Source organism: Athene cunicularia, assembly GCF_003259725.1.
Source record: "Athene cunicularia isolate RWA chromosome 19 unlocalized genomic scaffold, athCun1 chr19_part1, whole genome shotgun sequence".
NCBI classification, from domain to species: Eukaryota; Metazoa; Chordata; class Aves; order Strigiformes; family Strigidae; genus Athene; species Athene cunicularia.
In genome coordinates this window covers 4,533,292-4,552,864 of record NW_020799124.1, presented here as the reverse complement: position 1 = coordinate 4,552,864, position 19,573 = coordinate 4,533,292, and the positions used below count along the sequence as shown (strand labels likewise).

At 48.9% G+C, this 19,573-nt stretch overlaps 2 protein-coding genes across 3 annotated transcripts in view; one reads left to right on the top strand and one right to left on the bottom strand.

The window, feature by feature from the left end:
- The window catches only part of ADORA2B (adenosine A2b receptor), a 20,332-nt gene extending 13,594 nt beyond the window's left edge, over positions 1–6,738 (top strand). For both annotated transcript variants that reach the window (XM_026861525.1, XM_026861524.1), the window contains one exon: positions 3,068–6,738. In XM_026861525.1, coding sequence (XP_026717326.1) covers positions 3,068–3,761 — 694 coding nt within the window. In that variant the 3' untranslated portion in view covers positions 3,762–6,738. The remainder of the gene's footprint in view (positions 1–3,067) is intronic.
- On the bottom strand, positions 4,826–19,538 carry ZSWIM7 (zinc finger SWIM-type containing 7). The gene is made up of 6 exons (XM_026861526.1): positions 19,351–19,538; positions 19,010–19,107; positions 17,204–17,225; positions 13,364–13,466; positions 8,482–8,586; positions 4,826–7,842 (listed from the first exon to the last, which is right to left on the bottom strand). Exons 2-6 carry the CDS (start codon positions 19,083–19,085, stop codon positions 7,726–7,728), a joined length of 423 nt encoding a protein of 140 aa, XP_026717327.1. The 5' UTR covers positions 19,086–19,107; positions 19,351–19,538; the 3' UTR covers positions 4,826–7,725.
- Positions 19,539–19,573: the final 35 nt, after the last annotated feature.

Genomic DNA, 19,573 nt, shown 5'->3' with positions numbered 1-19,573 from the left:
CTGATTTTCGAACATCAAGCTATTCCCAGTTTCCCCTTGGCCTTCCTGGCTGGTAGGTCAGTTCACATCATCCTCACCTGTGAGCAACCGAATGCAGAGATGTTGGGAGGAATCTGCAACGTGTCCTTGTGAAAGCAGAGCTAATCTAAGGAGGGCAGATGTTCCCTGTGAACGACTATCTCCACTTTCATGAACGCCATCTCTTCCCTGTGCTGACAGACCTGCAGCCCTCTCCATGGCCCAGCTCCGGCTCTGGCAGACCCAGAGCACAGCACATTTTGCCACCTCCTTCCCACAGAAGGGGCCCCCGCTTACACACCATCCCGGCTGAGCTCTGCGCTGTGTGCTGGGGAAGAGCGAGCAACACTAAAATAAACATGTCACCATTGCAGCCACTGGAAAATTAAGTGACTTCTTAACTGGTTTTGTAAACCTTCAGGCCAAAGCCTTATCTTTGCAGAGTAGTTCAGAAGAGCAGATGGGAGAAGCCTTATTTAGGGTCCTGTGCTCTCGGCCAGAGGCAGCACTGAGTGCCACCAGCCTGAGCAGGGCAGTGGACACCTGGACCCCATCCTCAGCGTGGCACACCAAGCTGCGGTGCCTTCTCATCGTGTTCCTCTGCACAGCCTGAGCCAGGCACAGAAAACTCCCGACCCTTCAGTTTCTCTTTCTGAACGTGGGTCCCTTTTGCATTTTCCAGTCTCACTACAATGGTTTTTGAGCTGTGACATGACTAAGGCAGCAGAGGAGCAACGGATCAACTAAGTGTGAATAGCAGAAGCCAAGGAGCCACGTTTTATTTCTGCCCACGTGCAGAGCTGTAGGTCAGCAGCAGCTCTTGGTGCTCCTACAGCACTGACTAAGCTTGGCCAATGCTGTAGCTCAAGACTCAGACTTTGCCAAGAGATTGGATTTCTGGGAACTTTCTCCGACACAAAGCTTCAAGTTTTCAGGCCCACAACCCCAGACCAGCTCTGGCTCCTGAAAACAGGCACTTAACACAGGGTTTTGAAAGCAATGGGCTTGGCCTCACTGATGCTGGGTCTGATCTTCTCATCTTCTGAGAGAAAAGTGCAGGAGAAACCCCTCAGTGGCCAGACCTGCCCTTTAGCCATCTGCCCCATGGAGCGTGTTCCAGGTCCGCAGCACCTCAATGCGGCTGCTGCTCCCGCAGCCCCTCGGCCAGCCCTGGCCGTGCCCGATGCGAGCCCCACGCCCCAGCAGCCGTGCAGAAGGAGCCGAGGGCTCCCCCCGGCCCATCTTTGCCACCCAGTTCGTGTTGGCAGTCCCCTCCCCACGCACCCTCCTGCTTTCATAGCTTGCAGGGGGAGAGGGACACACGGTTTGCACGGAGGCAACTGCAGTGTGATTCACAGGCACAGCTGCGGTTCTGTGGGAATAAAACCCTCCCCTGCCTCACGGGCCGGAAGAAAATCAGAACAAACGTTCTTAGGAAAGGAGGAGCAGGGTAGCCAAGCCAGAATAAACAAGCTCCAAGAGAAGGGTGTGGGAAGGGGGGGACATGCGTGTCAGCCAGCAGACGCTAACTGGCTGTGGAGAGGACAGTAATGGTTTTCTCATGTCTTTCTGGCAGTCGCCAGGTTCTTCCTATCACTTAAAAGCAATCTGACTGATGCTTTGATGTTGGCATCTGTTCTGGTTGCACCCAAACCAGCTTGACTTTTGGTGCTTCCAGCTCTCTTTGTGTCTCTGGGGCTGGAGGGGCACCTTTGTTTCCTCGGCCACGGAGGCACCTGGTCCGTAGGGTCAGGCAGGGTGTGGGGCAGCACATGGCTCTTCAGCCCTTGGCACTGCATCAGCTTGTCCCTGGGCCACGTGTGAGAGCAGCAGGTGCCCAAGGAAGGCGTTTATTTAAAAATTTTACAACCAGTTACAGTGGGTCAGCAGAGCACAAGCACCGTTTGACAGCAGCAGCTACACACAGCTGTGTGGTTTAACCACGGATGGCTTCAGCAGCTGCAGGTCCGAGCCTGTGCTCAGACCTTCAGGGAATCTCGGGGGTGTGTGTCCTGCAGAACTGGCACGTCACGTACACGAGCAGGGCAGGCAGACACCAGCCCTGGGAGCCGAGTGAAAGCGCCCACATCAGCGCTGGTGATGGAGGATGCACAAAGCGGGGATGTCAAAGAGGGAGGGAGGAGCCCAGTGTCCCTGGCTCCCAGCTCCACGCCTGGATGCGAGATGCTGAATGGAGACATAAACCCTAACCTGTAACTCCCTTAAGCAATCCATCAATAGCAGCTGCTTTCAGATGCTGGCTCAGCAAAGTCTTTCAGGGTATTTGTTATCCAGCCACAACAAGCTCGCGTGGGCTGCAGTCTGGCATGTGTAAGCCAGGAATTGCACAGTTTGGGAAACTAGTAAGATCCCTGGTTTCCACACACGTGTACTTCCCACCTTAGTGTATGAGGTAGCATGGGAAGGGACATCACACTACGGGACTGCTGCAGTCCCCAGTGGAAGCCAGCATTGCTGCAGGCTTAAGAGCAGCCCAAGTTGCAGCAAGTTGGCTGTGTTATAAAGGCTCTAAGTGTCTGGTGATGCTCGTTGAGTCTTTAGCTACTCATCCCAGTGCAGGACTGAGAGCCAGCATTGTCTCAGCTGTAATAGGTCAGCCCAGAAGTTCATGTAGCCCAGTAGCATGCCCCGACATGCCCAGCAGTGGGTGCTTAGAGCAGGAGAGTAAGTTGGTGGATCCAGAGTGAGCCCTCCCCCTGTTTTTGCCCGCTTTGTAGTTGGTGGTTTAGGGTCATGGGATGATAAAGCCTTTTTTAAGGCTCCCAAGTCCCTACCTCCTATTGAAGGCTGTTTGTGGGCAGGGGCAGTGCTTCGCACCCCTCAGGAACAGTAAGTGAATCACCTCCCCAAATCACTTGGTGTAGGTGTAGAGCACAGGTGAGATTTTTTTTTTACCCCTCTGGTTCCCAGTGGGTGTGGGTGCGGCTTTTGTGGCATTAGCCAAAATGCTGATGACTTTAACTGCAGGGAAGTCACGAGTGGTCATTTCCTTAACGGCTCTATCTTCCTTTTGTCCTTGCTGCTGTAGGTATAATAGTCTGGTGACTGGCAAGCGGGCAAGAGGACTCATCGCTGTGCTGTGGCTCCTGTCCTTTGGAATCGGGCTGACTCCGCTTATGGGCTGGAACAAAGCCATGAGCGGTTGTCCCAACGCCACCAACGAGACAGGGGCTGACACTGGGACAGAGCACCATGGCTGCTTCATCTCATGCCTCTTTGAGAACGTGGTAACGATGAGCTACATGGTGTATTTCAACTTCTTCGGCTGCGTGCTGCTTCCGCTCGTTATCATGCTGGGAATCTACATTAAGATATTCATGGTTGCCTGCAAACAGTTGCATCAGATTGAGCTGATGGGCAACTCCAGGACCACGCTGCAGAAGGAGGTCCACGCAGCCAAGTCTCTGGCCATCATTGTAGGACTTTTTGCCTTCTGTTGGCTGCCCCTGCATATCTTGAACTGCATCACTCACTTCCATGAGGAGTTCTCCAAATCCAAGCCCGAGTGGGTGATGTACATGGCCATCATCCTCTCCCATGCCAACTCCGTCATCAATCCCATCATCTATGCCTACAGGATCAGGGACTTCCGCTACACCTTCCGCAAGATCATTTCCAAGATCCTCTGTAAGAGGGACGACTTCCGCAAGTGCACCACTGACAACAACCAGCACCTGACTGTCACCAACATGAACTCTCCAGTAGCCTCTGTGACCATCTGACCTTGCACAGGCTGCTCCTCGGGTTTTGCAGTCTGTCCCTGACACTACCCTGCCCCGTGCCTGTGCGAACAGTTACAGCTAACTCCTGGAGGAGTGCTCAGAGATGACCACTATGCAGTTATGCAGCTGTATTTTTTTTATTTTTGTAATTAACATAGTGCCTCCTAGAGGAATAACCTGACTGGGGAGACTGAGTGCAGCTCACCTCGACTGTAAACCCAGGTTGCGTGAGTGCTGGTGATCGTATTGTGTTTCCTTTCCAGGTCAGACATTGACTGTGGAAGACCCACCTGCTGGGGGTGTTTCCCCAATTGTGCTGCTCATGTCAAGTCCTAGGATCTTTATTTTATTTTTTTTTTAATATTTTGATTCATTTAGGAGTAATAATTCTGTGTCTGTTTTTGAGTTGTTCTTTAAGTCCACACTTGACAGCACTTTGGTAATACCCTAATTATTCCATCAATTGTTTGATGCAGCTAGTATTCTCTGATGGGAAAAAGTCTTACTTAGCCCAGTTGCTGGTGTGAAACTGAATTTGTGTTCCAGGCTCTGAGGGACGTGACCATGTTGATGGGAAAACAAGATCAGAACTGGCCAGCTATTTTTGGCCCCAGTATGGAAGACCTACTTACTGAAAGAAAAAAATTTTAGAAAAGAGTTGACTGAAGTTTTAGAACAGCGGTTTTATTGCCTTTAAATCACTTTGGTTTACAGCATTGTGCAGACCAATGCTTCAGGTCTGATTTCAAATCTGTTTCCAGTTATCAAAATGCAAAAGGCAGAAGTGCCCTAATAGTCCTGACTAGTCTGACCCCGAGTTGCTGAGGTTAGTGCAAACACTCCCTTGGTGACATGATCTCTACAATTAGGTTTTTGCTCGCAAGTCAAAACTTGACAGCCTGGCAGTGCTTCCAGAAGTGCAGGTTTTAGCTGTGATAGCTGGATGCTGCAGCTCACCCGAGTCCTAAAACTTGGTCTTGCTAGGCTTCCTCTGTAGCCCAGTAACCCCCAAAAGCTGTGAGTGCTTCTTTTTTCTAATAGTGATTTCTAGTTTTAATTTTTTTTTTTTTTTAATCCTGACCTGCATCGGAAGCAAAAGAGACTGGAAGGGAGCTAATTTGCTTGAGAAGCTAAAACGCCTTGAGTTGTGACCTGATTTTTGGCCAAGCTCTTTGGGGCAAAAGTCACCTCGCAGATTGTCTACCCTGGCCTCTGCAGTTAGCCACGGAGTCCTGGCCCTTTGTAAGGACAAATCCCACTCAACAGCAGAGCAGTCTTAATTTGTATGGCAAGTTAATAACTCTCTGCAACCACAGCTCGGTAATTACCACACTTGATTTCATATGTAACTGCGATATGCAAAACTAAGACAAAAGTAGAAAGAACAGGGCGTTAATTTGTGGCGTATGAGCTCCACTTCTCCAGACTGCATGACGACACGTGCACTGCTGTAAATGAACCAGTGTTTCTGGCATGTCTTTTATTTACCAGGGCAGTTTCATCCCACAACTGAGAGGAAGAGAGAGGGGAGTCAGAAAAACTCCAGCCTCCCTCCTTCATGCCGCAAGGCTGACTGTGGCACAGACACAGCTGCTCTTGCCTAGCTCAGACCTGCCACCACGTTGCGCCCCTCTAACAAACAGGAGTCTCGCCTGAAGGTCTCTGCCTGGCCAAGTGGTGCCATCTCTCCCCGAAGCACTCGATGACAGCAGCATCACCCCGTGACCAGTGAGATGCTGGACTGCCAGGATCTGTATTTAATATGGTTTTCAGTGGTAACCCATGCAGAGAGACAGAGCTAGGGAGCAGGCCTTTTAGAGCCAGGTAGCAGGGAAGGAAGTTTAAACACAGCCAGTTCCTGAAGAACAGGTCCAGGAGACAGACTGTGATGTCTGGAGCAGTTTGCTCCTGATAAATTGTACTTGAATCGTATAGAAATCAGCTTTCTATTTTTTTAACTGCATTGCACTAAAAGGGAGGTAATATAAGACCCCAACAGTTTCCTTTCTCTGGCGTATATGACAAATAGAGTGTAAAATCAGCTGAAAAGCCTCTCTGAAGAAATTCTGTTCCTGTAGCATCTGCTGTGCCAGCTGGCGTGACCTGCAGGCAGCAGCTGCAGGTGTGACTTAGGGCCCACCACGCAGAGAACCGTTCACTGGGCGTGATGGATTGTGCTACCGTGTGTGTAGGAGCTCAGCCAGCCCCAAACCTGGGTGAATCATCAGTAAGAGCTGAATGGGTTTCTACATGTTTATGCAATGTCCAAATTTAGCTCCAGCTCAGTATCTCAGATACTGGCATTTCCAAGAAGAATCTGACTAGTTAAAGTTACTGTCCCAAGTGTTTCTCCTTTAACAGCCCCGTTCAGCTTTGCCGCATCTGCCTTGGTCATAGTCCAGCTAATACATGGAGCCACCTCCTGCCATTTGGGCAAGGTTTGACTCTCTCCTCTCATTCCTTCCCTTCCGTATTATCTTTGGCTCTGTTCCTTCTGTTAATCATGGCTGGAAACAAGCAGGGTTTCACCTGCAGGTCTGGCAGTGTTGCAAAGTGGTTTCAAGCCACATTTATCCTTACAACAAAAAATGTAATCTCTCCCCTCCTGCTGGCTAAAAATGAACCAAACTCTGGACAGCACGGACAGACTGAAACACACAGTGCTGCACAACAGAGAGCCGGGCCCAGAACACTTGCTCCTAGGTGGCAGCTTGCACTGCAGCTCGGCACCCACCCTGCTGCCTTTCACACGCCTCCGATGGGCCAGAATTCCTGCAGTCAGATGCAGACCCTTGGCAGGACCATGCCATCGGGTTGCCAGCCGTTAGGAACGACAGCCCGGGTCACTGTGGTCTTTAGGCACATTGAGCGCCTTCGTGGATCTGAGCCAAAGTCATTTCAAGGCAAAAATAAAAATAGGACACCTACCTTGCCCCTCTGAAAAAAAACCCCAAAACTCTGAAGGTTTCTATAAAAATGTGAAGTCAAAACGGCAGAGGACCTTTCTGTAGCGAGTGCAGCTGTAGCTATTCAGCTATCACTCATTACTGCTCTGATGTACATAAGATGGATGTGTTTTCCTCATGTTGCTCAGATTTTGTATTTGCAGTAACTGTTATTTACATACAGAATGCTTAATTTACCACCTACACAACCTGGCTCAGCCTGTGCTCCATTATTTCCTGCGGTGTTGTGTTCACACGGCGTCTTGTAGGAGGCCACGCTGTACTTGAGGAGGAGCCCAACCTCAGAGCATGGGCAGGGAGTCCCAGAGCTGCAAGGAGCTGGTTCCCAGCTCACGGGCTGGTGGATGGAACGGGGAGCACTGGTCTCCCTTCCCTGGGCTGGTGTGGACAGCACGAGGTTGTTGACTTGTCTGAAATGGGTCAATTTAAAAGAGCAGCAACCACGATGATGCTTCCAGAGATCCTGTATTACAGTAAACACAGCAGAAGCACAGACCTGTCATCAGTCTCCAGGTGCTGAGGGGTCCCTGCCCTCGTTCCTGGTACAGATTTGCCAGTGATGAATCAGAAACTGCTCTGAGCAGCCAGCTGCAAAGAGCCACGGCAGCGTCACTGCCAGGGGCCAACTCCACAAAGCCCTGCAGGCACTGGAAGGGCGGAGGGGTTAGTCACAGCGCGAGCAGAGTTAACGAGGTTTAATGAATCACTAAGAAACCTGCTGCACTGTGTGTATCCCCATATCCCCACAGATTAGTTCACATATCTCCAGAAATCCTGAGAATAGCCTAAATAAATGAAACTGAAGTCAACATGGGCTTCTTAACATTTATTAATTAACCTATCAGTTCAAGGCTGCTAATGAATGTCACGCTTGGTTGCAGCACAGGAAGAAATCTCCCAGCCATGATGCACATTTGACAGCCTTGTAGATATGAAAAATGTCAGCTACACCGCCGGAAGGGTACACAGAAAGCACATCCACATGTGATTCAAATCCTTCATCCTTCATCCTCTTCATCAGCCAGTAAAATGCTTGTGAGCTGCTCCTCAGAGACAGTTAGTTCCTGGCAGGCTCCCATGGCCTGACTGAGGTAGACAGCAAGTATATGTTTGCACTGCAAATAACAGCGGAGCCAAGTTAACAGCAGGAGCAACGCAGGAATGTCGTGCTCTATCTGGAAGCCACAAAAATCCATCCTGGTCAGAATGGGTCTAATGAAGCACTCAGCCCTCCCAGGAACACGGTTCCCTCTTGGCACACCAAGGCCTGGCACAGGCTGGTGTCCCAGTTGCTCCAGGTCAGGTCTGCCATCAGGATAATGTAATGCAAGGATCTGACACACAGCAAAGTGTTACTGGCTCTTGATGTCCTCCCCACAACTGCAGACCAATTGGTTACCCTGAGCCCTTCCTCACTGGCACCAGGTGAACTGCACTTCATCAGCCAGACTCCATGTGGCAGGCCCATTAGCAGCAGTAGCCCTTGTTCCAGGAGACCAGGGATTATTCATCTCTTGAAAGTCGGAACAGTAACGTGTAATTAAGAACAAAAGCCCTCCCTAGCCCTCATAAGGCCTAGCTCCACCCAAATACCTGGACTCCCAGAGGCCAGATTATGCAGTGGGTCAGGCACAGCCTCCGTGGCCAACTCAACACTCACACGTTTGCTCCCTTGGAAACTTCAGGCTGCTCAGGTTCAAGGAGCAGAGCAGTGCCTTCTCCCCTGCGGCCCCAAGTTAAGGCAGACAACTTACCAGAAGGCTCTCGCTCTTCTGCAGTACAGTAAAACCAAAAGCAGGACACGTGCAGAAGTGGCAGGAACTGTAGCAGGTGTAGAGTTTGCCTGAGCTCCCAAGGACCTGAAACAAAAGCAGCCGGAGTCAGAGGCAGCACTCACTTTTAATTTCTCCAACTCTTAGCCTGTATCTGGCACGGTGTCCTCTCCACAACCGCTCACAGCATGCAACAGGGGAGCAGGTGCGGCATTACAAAAGTGTCCCCAAACACAGCATCGACCCACCTAAGCTTGAAGCTCCTCAGCTTTCTCACAGTGTGCAGGCGAGGAAGCGCTCCTGTACGTGCAGAGCCCAGCTCCAGTCCCTTGTCTGCTGCTAAGAGATGAGGAGAAGGGCAGTGGCACAGAGCCCCCTCCCCTGATCTCCCGCAGCCGGCAGCACAGGCAGCTGCCAGCCCCTCCAGCGAGCTCCCTGCCCCGGTACAGGCAGACACAGGATAGCTGAAGGTGACAGAGACTCTTGAGAAAGCTCATTTGTGCATCCAGGGCCACCACGGACCTGGGGGTGGAAGGAGAGCAGTGGCGAGCACTCGCAGCGAGGCCTTTTCTAACCAGCTCCAGTGGCTGGAGGCTGCAAAGGTTCTTGCTGTTCTGCTCCCAAAACCAGCTGCAACTAGTGGAATCCAGTTTCATCTGGATAAACAAAGCTGGAGTCTCCAGAGAAGAAGCCTCCCCTGCTCAGTCTCTGGTTTGGGAACAGCACTGCCTCTTTTTCCCACATGCTGTTCCTCTGTACTGAGGCACAGAATGCAGGCAGCCAGGTGAGGGAAAAATTCATTTCCAGCATGGAGAAGCTGACAGGAAAACTGTGAGCTGCTGGACCTGACTGCGTGGGACAGAAAAGCCAACCTACAGATTATTTCTCTTTTGCTTTCTTCAAGACTGGAAAACATCTTTTAGAAAGCTACTTTAAGAGCCAACTGCTCTGCCCTCCTCCTCCTCCCAGGGAAGGGTCTGCAGGACTTTAAGCAGAAACCTGCGCTCAATAGCATGGACTTTACTAACGCTCTGAGGCCTAAACCGAGTGCACCCCATGGCCAAAACACAACTGCCACAGAATATTTGCCATGTGTCTCGTATCTGCCACAGTGGGAGCAAGTGCTTTGTGTCAGCTCTGTGGCCTCGACAGCTGGCACTAACGCTTCCTGGATATTCCAGAGAAGAATTTACGTGGCTGTAATCACCAGCAGTGCCCTCCTCTGCACACAAGCCTCTGAGCTCTGACACCACACTCCTCTCCCATACCAGGCTTTAGATTCTGGTTGGGTTTGGGGCACATATTCACCTAAATCCAAAGATAAACACAAAAATGTGGAAAGGCAGTGGAGCTCTGCAGAGCACGGCTCCCCTCCAGGATGGCCCTGGCACTCCTAAATCCCTCCAGAGGAACATCGTCCCTCCTGGTCCAGAGCTGCACTTGCAAGGGGAGCCTTCCCCTGTCCCCCAAAGCCTTCTCTGCACCCCTTGCCCAACAGGTAACGTCCACAAGTTTAAGCTCTCCCACAGAAGCTCCTATGCCTCATAATCCCCCTTACTCCCAGCAGATTCAGAACACAAGACTCACATTCCCATTTCTGAGTAAACCATTCTTTTTTCAGTCTGGCCTTTACCCTGGGCCCTCCTTATACTCCAGGCTGAGTTTGTTTCACTTGTGATAAGTTTGTTTTTCTCTAGCCCCTTTGATTGTTTTTTTCCAAGATGAAGTATTCCGATGGTGCCTTTCCTTCAGAAGTGTTTTCCTTTGAGGAGGGGGGGAAGACACAGACACTGCCAGATTTGGGCTGTGTTTAGCGTTCCCCTGTCCTGACCTAGATGGCAAGAATACAGCTTCTGCCTAATAAGGCAGAATCTAAAATCCAAAGACCAAAAGAAAAAGGTGCCTCTGTTTCTGGCCAGCTGCAGCCAAGCCAGGCACTGGGGTGCTCTCTTGGCCCTGAGATGCTGTGAGATTTCCTTCCGCCGCCCTCATCTCCAGGCGCCTGCTGGCCTCACAGCAAGGAAAAATCACCTTGGTGGTGATGTCCCTGCCAGCACGTGGGGATGCAGGAGGGCAGCTACTGCTGCCACCAGCACACAGCTGGGCAGCCCCACAGTCTGTGCCAGGACTTGATGCTCAAATCCTTCACGGTGGGGCAGGCTGCCATACAGTTCTAGGAAATTCATTAAAAAAGACATAAAAAAGAATGATGCAATGAAAGTGCAGGATGTGAGCAATTCAAGGGACAGTTGGCAGGACGGCTAAAGCACTGCCTCTCCCCGTGCTAACTGGCTTCACCCCCACAGCTCACAGCATTTCCACAGCTCAGGCACAGACAATAGGTGCCCCAACTGGGGCCTGCTCACCACTCTGCACTTCTGCTGAATCCAGCACAGCTCCGCCACCTGTGCAGCAGGTAAGGCTTATTTATCCCTGACCTGGAGTTACAAGGGTTGGCCTTAGTCTGCAGCATAGGCGGGTGTTATACAAGCTCTTCTGGGATGATTAACAACTCTGAAGTAACATCAGCCCTTGGATACCCCATTGGTGCTACTCCTCTATTAAGTAGCAAGGACATTAATGCCCAGGCGTTAAATGACAAATCATAGCTTTGACTTGACTGAGGGCTCTTCTCTCACCTCAGTTCCTGAGGGCAAGAGCTGCCTACACTACAGACTGCAGTCCTAGGGCCTGTCTGAGCAGAGCCATTTCCCCCTGAAGCAGTACCTAAGATGTGCTGGGTGATATGGAACGCAAACAGCATTTTAGCCTGGGAAGTATCAACTGGATTTGGCTACGATAACCCAAAGGAGTTTCACAATAGGACCAGCCTCATGGCCTCAACAGGAACAGTTCTCCAGATCCAGCTGCAAGTGAAAGCACCACCTCACATTCCAGCTCAACCACATCTGGGTGAAAATGGCAGAGCTGCCTTTCTAGGGAATAAGTGAAAGGGATGACTGCATGCATCCAGGCAGCCATGGATGCTCCCCCCCTCCCCACTGCACTGGGCATACTTTTCTGCTGAGGTAGAAGTGCACACAGCTGGGATACGTGTCTACATCACACACACATGAATGAAGAGCCAGTGACACTACCCAGCTACTCTTAAGTGCAGTATCCCACTCAGTGTTTTGGTTTCTACAGCCCAAGATTGTGTTCCTGTCACCGCTCCAGCCAGCAGCCTCAGGGGAGGCTCCGCTCTTTTCTTTCTGGATCTCAGACAGCTGTGCTGAGGAAGAATTTCACAATGCGACCAGCCTCACACCCCCAGAGAAAATATCTCTTCAGATTCCTCTGTTAATGAACTCATCAGCATGGCCTTAATCCGCAATCAAGTTCCACTACAGTGGAATGGAAGCACACATACACCTGCAGGCAGCGACTGCATCCTGCAGGCTGCCCATCAGCTGGGGGGCCACAGGCAGAGGCCCTGGGGGGCCACTCACATCATACTCACATCACACCCCTCAGCTACAAAGGGCCTGGCTGAAGGCTGGGCTTGTCCTACATCAGCTCTTGGTGACCAGTCCTGGCTTACCTGTCCAGGGGTTCCTTCCCTGCAGGGGAACTGGTGGTTCCCTCCACCTGCAGAGGGAGGAGGAAGAGCAGTTCTGACACCTGCTCTTTTTGGATGTGCACTGCTTGAAGGGAAAAGCCTTTAAGCATTTAATTAGTGAAGCAACTGCTGTCTAGGGGTCCTGGAAGCAGTGCTTCTTAGACTTCACCAAATATCTACAGGCAAACCCTCAGCTCAAATCAAAGACTGTGTTCTCAAGCCCTGTATGTTTATGAACTGTGCCTCTGTGGAGGGGCTGATGTCCTCTCCAAGGCCCCAGAAGCGATAAAGACTCCACATGTAAATTAAGCAATGCAAGCTCTGAACACATGAAAAATGTTTGTGTCATTACCCAGGCCTGGCTTCACAGCTCTTCTCTTACCCCAGGTGACCCCAAAGCGTCTCAGCACCTCCACTGAAAGAGAGAAGGCCTTTTGCGAGAGGGCGTTTGGAAATGTTCCTCTTGGCTGCTGCAACAGTGAGCAGAGATTCCCCTGCTCTGGTGTGTGGAAACACACAGCAGCAAGTTCAGCAGTGGAGGGGGCTGCGCTCTCTGAGGGGGTTAATAGTGCTAAGTAGAAGGAATTGGGTGCTTCTTCACCAAAATCTTATGGCACAGGGTCCCCCATACCACAGAAAAGTCAGAAGGAAAAGTCAGAAAGAAAAGCCAGTGGCTCCTCCCTTCACCTGATGAGCCTCAGCTCCACCTCCGATCCTGTGCTGTATAGGGAATCTGATCCTTAGGGCTAAGGTGAGCCCTTCTGCCTAAAATGCTGGTTTATGAATGTTTCTGTGATTCACACAGACTTGGCTAGAGTGAACTAGAACAAAACCCACTGACTCGGCCTGCATTGCTTCCTCCCAGGCAGCAAGGATCCTATCACCAAGCAGAGGTCAAGAGTGTCCAGGACACAGGATTTGGAGTGCAACAGGGCAAGAAATGCAGTGATGGCAGATAACACTCCGTTGTGTACAGTTTGTAAGAGGAAGAACTGCCTTTGCTGGATAGGATGAACGTAATAAAGCAAAATCAGCAATCCCTGGAAAACTTCCTTCTGACCGTACCCACAAACATGTAAGAAATTGTCTCTGACTGGCTGGAGCCATAAGGAAAGTGGTATGTCCCATCCTGTTCTAATTCTAGTCCATGGCTACTGCTCTCCAGTATCACTTTAGGAGTTTGTAAAACACTGATATTCTCTCCGTATTTATCCAAGTGCCCGTCCATGTTCTGTAAATATTGGCTCACATGTCAACTGGAAACCATAAAAAAGTAAGACTGAAGAGGAGAAAAACAGCGTGTACCTGGTATGCAGCCCTTCCACTGGGGGATGTAACTCGAGTGACAGAACGGTGATCCACCAAATCCAAAGCTGGGACAGCACATGGGCCAAAAATGAACTTCAGCCTGAAAGGGAACGTGTCTCTAGTTACATCACAGCACAGAACTGCCTTAGCCTTAATCCAGAGGATTTGGCCCTATGGAGTCCAGAAGACCTGTAGCCAAAGGTTCCCATTGCCTCTCAAAATCCCACCAGTTACAGCTCCATTAATTATGCTACCAAGAAATGGAGTGTATTTGTCATTCACAGCTTTGCTGGCTTTCACCAAGCAACCACCAATCCCTGCCCTGTCCCTCTGAGACCATCTCAGCTGACAATTGCTCTCCTGGAAGACAGATGGGGCTCAGTCCTTACGGACAGCCTCCACTCTGCCAGCTATTTGGAGCATCTACATGGGTTTTGATATTCTTAAAAGAACTTTCAAATTTCCAAGCTGCTCCCAAACAGTCCCACATTTCTTTGCAAAATCCCACTCAGATTTAATTACAAGACATTTTAAAGATTTTTTTCCTATACAGGACATTACAGCTTATGTGTTTCTTCTTCAGCACTATGATCCAAACAGTATTCTGGTTGCTTGCTGCACAAACAGGACATGAAGTGGTTCCTGTCCTGAATTAAAATGAGACAAAGTGCATCACAGACACAGAAGTGAGATTTTTTTTTTTAGTCAGTGTCTATGACTGTGGCACAGTGTTAGCCATGTAGGTGAGGAGTTATCTTTGAGCAGAATTTCTGGCTTAACAGTCACTTTACAGATCATTGATTATTGCAAAGGGAGTGTAGGTGAAGCAAGTCACGGGTTGTCCATACAGTGATACAATCAGACTTTTTGTTAGTATTCCCATAGTTCTTCTGATACAAATTCTGTGTAGACAGAGCACTGGTGCTTAATCAATTTATCAAACAGTGAATCTGGACTCTAAAACTGGAAACTTTGCTTCTGCCCAGCACCCTAAATACACTAGGTCTTCTTCAGAGGAAACTGCACGTCTGGCAGCAAAAGAAAGACATGCTGGCAGAGAAGATGCAGGAAGGAAATCCTGGGGGAAGCACAGTGCTGGGGATCAACAGAGGTTACCAGCAACAGGCAGTGTCACACTCGCAGCCCAATTATCCTTGTGGCAGTAAACTGTGAAATTGTGAGCACAACGAGCATAAACAGGGATTTTAGTGAGGGCAGCGCCAGGTAAACAAGAGCACATGGAGGCAGAGCTGCTAATGCTAGGGGGAAAAGGGCTCATGCTGGGACACATTAATTGTACATACGGGTGTCCTGGATGAGTAGTTGCCCTGGATCAGATTATTGATAAATTGGTCGTGAATCCCACCTCAGGTCACGGCCCACGCATCGTGCCTTGGAGCAAGGAGAGAGCAAGGATGATTCACAGCTCCTCCAGCAATAGGAAATGCAACAGCAGGGCTCCTTCCTCAGCTCAGGGAAACTGGTTTAAACCCTGGAGAATGAGTCATTTTGTAGTGATCGTATCTTCTCTATCACAGGCACAACTGAGGCATGAATTATTCTTTCCTATGCACCAAACTTAATCAATAGGAAGCTAAAGACCAGCAGGGAAATACTTAAGATGTTTCACTGCACAGGGAGTCATGGGCTAGCAGTAGGTTTTTTTACATCTGTAATCCAGCTACCAGCAGGGCTCAGAGACATCAAATTTATCCCAGATAAACACCCAGGGACAGCACATGCCTTATGTCCCTCCACCCTCTCTAAAAACCCTTTCCTTTTCCTTCCAAGCAGGACACATCACCATGCAGGGACGCACCACTGCACAGCATTTATGGATCAGAGAGCGCCTGGGACGGGGGAAAGACAAGGTTAACCAAGTTTGCTCAGGTACACGTTTGCTTCCTGCAAAACATTGCCTTTAAACAACTCTCTCCTTGGCCTCGATCTGTGAGGCAGCACCATGGAGGCACATGCTGGTGTCTGGCTGTTGCAGAGCTTGGTGCTGTAAAATTCGACACCAGCAAGTGGAAAACCAAAGAGCTGTGGGTCCTGAAGGCCCAGTAATTTCCACCTACATACTCATTGCCTGCACATCCCTGCAAGGCGGATTTTGTCTCCTGCTGCTGATGTGCAAGGGTATATGATAAGCTACATGTCAAATATGGACATCTCTACCCTTAGCCTATTGTCCAGACAGCTCATAGACTTAAAAGTTATTCTAGACCTGTATATCCAGCTGCTCTGAATGTGTTCCAAAGAGCTCAGGGGCAACCCAGTTAACTTTACAGACCTTTTATCCGCTGAGAAAAATCTGTGTAGTCTAGATTAGTTACAAAGGTAAACAACAAGAAAATCAGCCGTGATGAAAAGATACTACAAAACATGAGCAGGACAAGAGGAGAAAGCAGAGGAACATTTCCAACTCCAGTGAAGACACAAAGAGCCAGGGCAGAGCCCTGGCGTCTCAGCAGCATGGCTGACCTACACGTCTGAGTCAATCTCATTGATAACAAGCCAAGCAGACAGACTTATTCCAGGAAGACCAAAACTTCAGTTGCACAAACTCAAGGCAATAAGGGTTGGCTTCATCTGAGGACTGAGGAGGTGGGTGGGGGAACACTCAACGTAAGACATTCCTTAATGATTAGGTTTGGGACTATAAGGGGGCTGAGTTTAATGAGTTTCAGTAACTCTTTCAAATTTAGGGAATTCTTTTTCCATGTATATAATTCAATCAGTCTAACAAGAAATAAGTAAGGAATGCCCAAAGGAAATTCAAGGGCTTCAGAGATTTGGAAGAGATTCAGAAATTAACTCAGAATACTTCTGAGCTGCTGGTCACAGGGAACTGATAGAAATCCAACTGCCAAGAGTTACCACCCAACTGTTACTAAACTTAACAAGGGAGTTTCTTTCCCCCTCTTTTCTTTTACAACAAGAAGGAAACAAAAAGTTACGAGACTTGTCAAATATAATCCCACCCTTCAAAGGCCACTGTGGTCTCAGCAGAGGGAGCCAGCATGCACACCTTTCACAGGTGCTATGTTAGATAACTTTAGACTCAAAGATATTAAGGCCTGAAGGGTTCCTGGTGATCTCCTCTCCTGGCTAAATTACAGGCAGGGAGGAACACAAAGATGAATCTGAAAAGCCTTTCTCACTGTGATGGGGTCTTTTCTCTAGCGTCAAGACCAATTAGGGCTGCAGAATCTCAGGATCTCTTAGGAGACTGCTTGGGAATGACTGAAATATTCACAAGCTTCAATCAATGCAAGGGTGATGAAACTGACCTGAGACTTCTTCTCAACAGAAGAAAACTCTCAGGATAATCTTCAAGTTAACAATTTCCCTGTGCAGAGAGATGATACGTTCACTTTTCCCTTTCTATCTCGCACACTCATGACTCAAACAGAAGGGATCTCAGGATGCTGCTGTGCTCACAATGATATGAACACGGTGGAGATGCAGCACTCCATCGGCATGAATCACTGCAAAACACAGTCCACTCTCACAGAAAACTTCCAGATCTGAGGGTGGACACAGAGCTCAGGTGAAACATTCTGGGTTTCTGTGTGTTTAATCTACCCAAATTAGAACAAGTCATCACAGGAGATTCAGAGATACAAAGATAATTCCAGGAATTTCTGGAAAAACCCTTGAGAACATCTCTTTGGACCTTTATTTCCACTACCAGCAAAAGCACGTAGCAACTCTGTGTGAGAAACATGTACTGGTCAAACACAGTGAAAAAATATCAGTACTGTGATGAGACCTGATTATCCACTGCCCTTTAGCAGGTCACCTGGGACAGGAAATGAAGCAAAAGGTACTTACCCCAGCAGCAGGTCATCAGGGACTGCAAGAAAAAGAAAAAGAAGCGTGATTTTGCTGAACTTCCCCACTGTGAGAGACATCAACATCACAGGCAGGCTAGTGGCTCCCTAAGGTACTCCCAGAGGCCACAGAGGACTGCAGTGCTCTAGTCATCCTCTCTAGCCACTAAAAAGCAACAAGGAGCAGCAAAATGATCTTCTAGGGTAGTGCTAAGGCACTTCTCAAGTACAGCAATCAGAACCACAGGGATTAATTTTTAAAAGAAATCCAGAAGCCCAAATAGACTTACTTTCATAATATCTTCCATTTAAAAGCATGTAAGAAAAGGCATGCGGCCTCAACATCTTACTCTGCCACTTTAAGAAGCTGGTTAAAAATATATATATTGGTTTCCCTGAAACTCTCTTGGCATGAGTTGAGAACTCTGGCATCAAAACTTCAAAAATGTTGTTCTTTTCCCAGCATAGTCTTGCAGGGCGCCACTAGTTTATAGCTTTTTAAACACAGCAACATAATGTCTTCACTTATTGGAACGTCTTGTTAAGATGGAAAGTTACACTTAAGAAAATCAGTCTGTTTGTTGTAGCTAACAGTTTAGGCTCTGATAATCTAATCTGATATTTCTTTTATCACTAGTGGGACACAGTGTATTATGTCCCTGTATTCCACTGGAAGACCAAGACTTTGACTTTAAAACGCTTTGTTCTAATAGTTAAAACTATTCTCTATGACTTACGCTGGTTTGACTCTTTCAACTTTATTCTAATTCTCCAAAATGATTGATCAGTTTGTTTCTGAAGTTATGTCTCAGTGTACGTCTTAGTACTATTTTGACGCTTTAAGTCTTAAAAGGAATGTTGACTTTTTTTCTTTCTAATCTACAACAGGATTTATAAAGCTCTTTTTAAAAGTCACGTGTAGATTCTGGATCTGCCCTAACCTGACAGGAGCCATACTCCAAGTATGCCAAAAACCTGCCACTGTGCTCAGTCCGACAGTTTATAGACATTAAGTCTCTGCCCATTCCCCGCTAAAACATAGTGCTCAGACTTCTCTGAATGTTTATTTGGTTGGTTTTAGTGCAGTTAAAAAAATTCCTTAAAGGCACTTTCCTTAGGAAAAATCCATTCTGTGCTACTTATCAAGTGAACACAAACAGTAATATCCTCTTTCAGCACAGATTACAGAACTACATTAGTAATCCAGAGTGCAATGAAGGTAATTGTGCTTAACTAGCTGCTAGAATTGGCCAGGATTTAGCTGTTGGCTTACTCGCTTCATTCAGGCAACGGGAAAGTTGTTCTTTGCCCCGGGATCTCGGACACAACACCCTCTGCCGGTCAGTGATCATTTTTATTAAGATTTCCCTTTTCACTCTCGGTTTGAAAATAATCATTTTACAAAACCAGCAGTACAGTAGGCACAACAAGCTGCCTGCCTAGAAATATGTAAATTAACACTCCTCCAGTGCAACCACTTTGCAAGCAGCGTTGTCCTAGGCCTACGTTAAAAAAAAGTGTCCAATCTGGTCTAATTTTTGAAAAGGCCCGACTCTGAGAAGGGGGCTGCTCCTCATTATCTGTGCTTCAAAGCTCTGTGTGTCGTTTCCAGATAGGGACACAAAAGCTGGAAACACACGATACAACCTGACACGCCTGAGAGAGAAGTACCACCCCTTCCTTGCCAGAGTCTGCAGAAGATGCAAACAAGGGGAGGCCAACAACCCTCATAGCTACCTGCAGGTTTGACAGCGCCAGCATTACTGGCCCACTGCCTGCTGGGATGGTTCTGTTTTTCTTTACATACCGTGTGAGGTCTCCTGAAAAGCCTTTTTTATCTCTCTCAAAAGCTCTTCTGCTACTGCTGGCAAGGTACTATCCATCCCATCGGCACTGGGCTCCTGACTGGAAGCAAGACAGAAGAGGAGACAGTAGGAAATTATTAAGGTCACTGCAGATACTCTAAACCAGGATAGTTTATCTGGGCAGTGCTCTATCTCAACCCTTCACGAGCCCAGGGAAAGGCATCCTCAGCAACTTTTGAAATGTGTTTTTTACACATTCTTGGAACAAAGCATTTCTCAAAAACACACGGGTGTCTCTCAGATATGTATAAACAGACCCCGTGGAAGGGGACCGGGCACATACAGCTGGCAACAGGAAGAGGCTCCAGGCTGCAGCGTTCCGGGCAGAGGAGGCCGCGCCGCCCGCCCGCGCCCCTGCGGCAGAGGGGCCTGCCTGCTCCCGGGCTCTCTCAGGCGAGGCCCGGCGGCTGCCAGGCCCCGGCAGCGGGAGCCACGGTGGCTACTCCCCGCTGCGGCCCCCGGGGCTCCCTCGGCACGGCGCAGCCGCCGGTCTGTCTCTTATACAC

Coding starts and splice junctions, on each gene's coding strand:
- ZSWIM7 (XM_026861526.1), bottom strand. CDS start 19,085: ATGGATAGTACCTTGCCAGCAGTAGCAGAAGAGCTTTTGAGAGAGATA. Junction 17,226..19,009: donor TTTTCAGGAGACCTCACACG/GTATGTAAAGAA, acceptor TTTTTCTTGCAG/TCCCTGATGACCTGCTGCTG. Junction 8,587..13,363: donor GTGGAAGGGCTGCATACCAG/GTACACGCTGTT, acceptor CTTTTGTTTCAG/GTCCTTGGGAGCTCAGGCAA.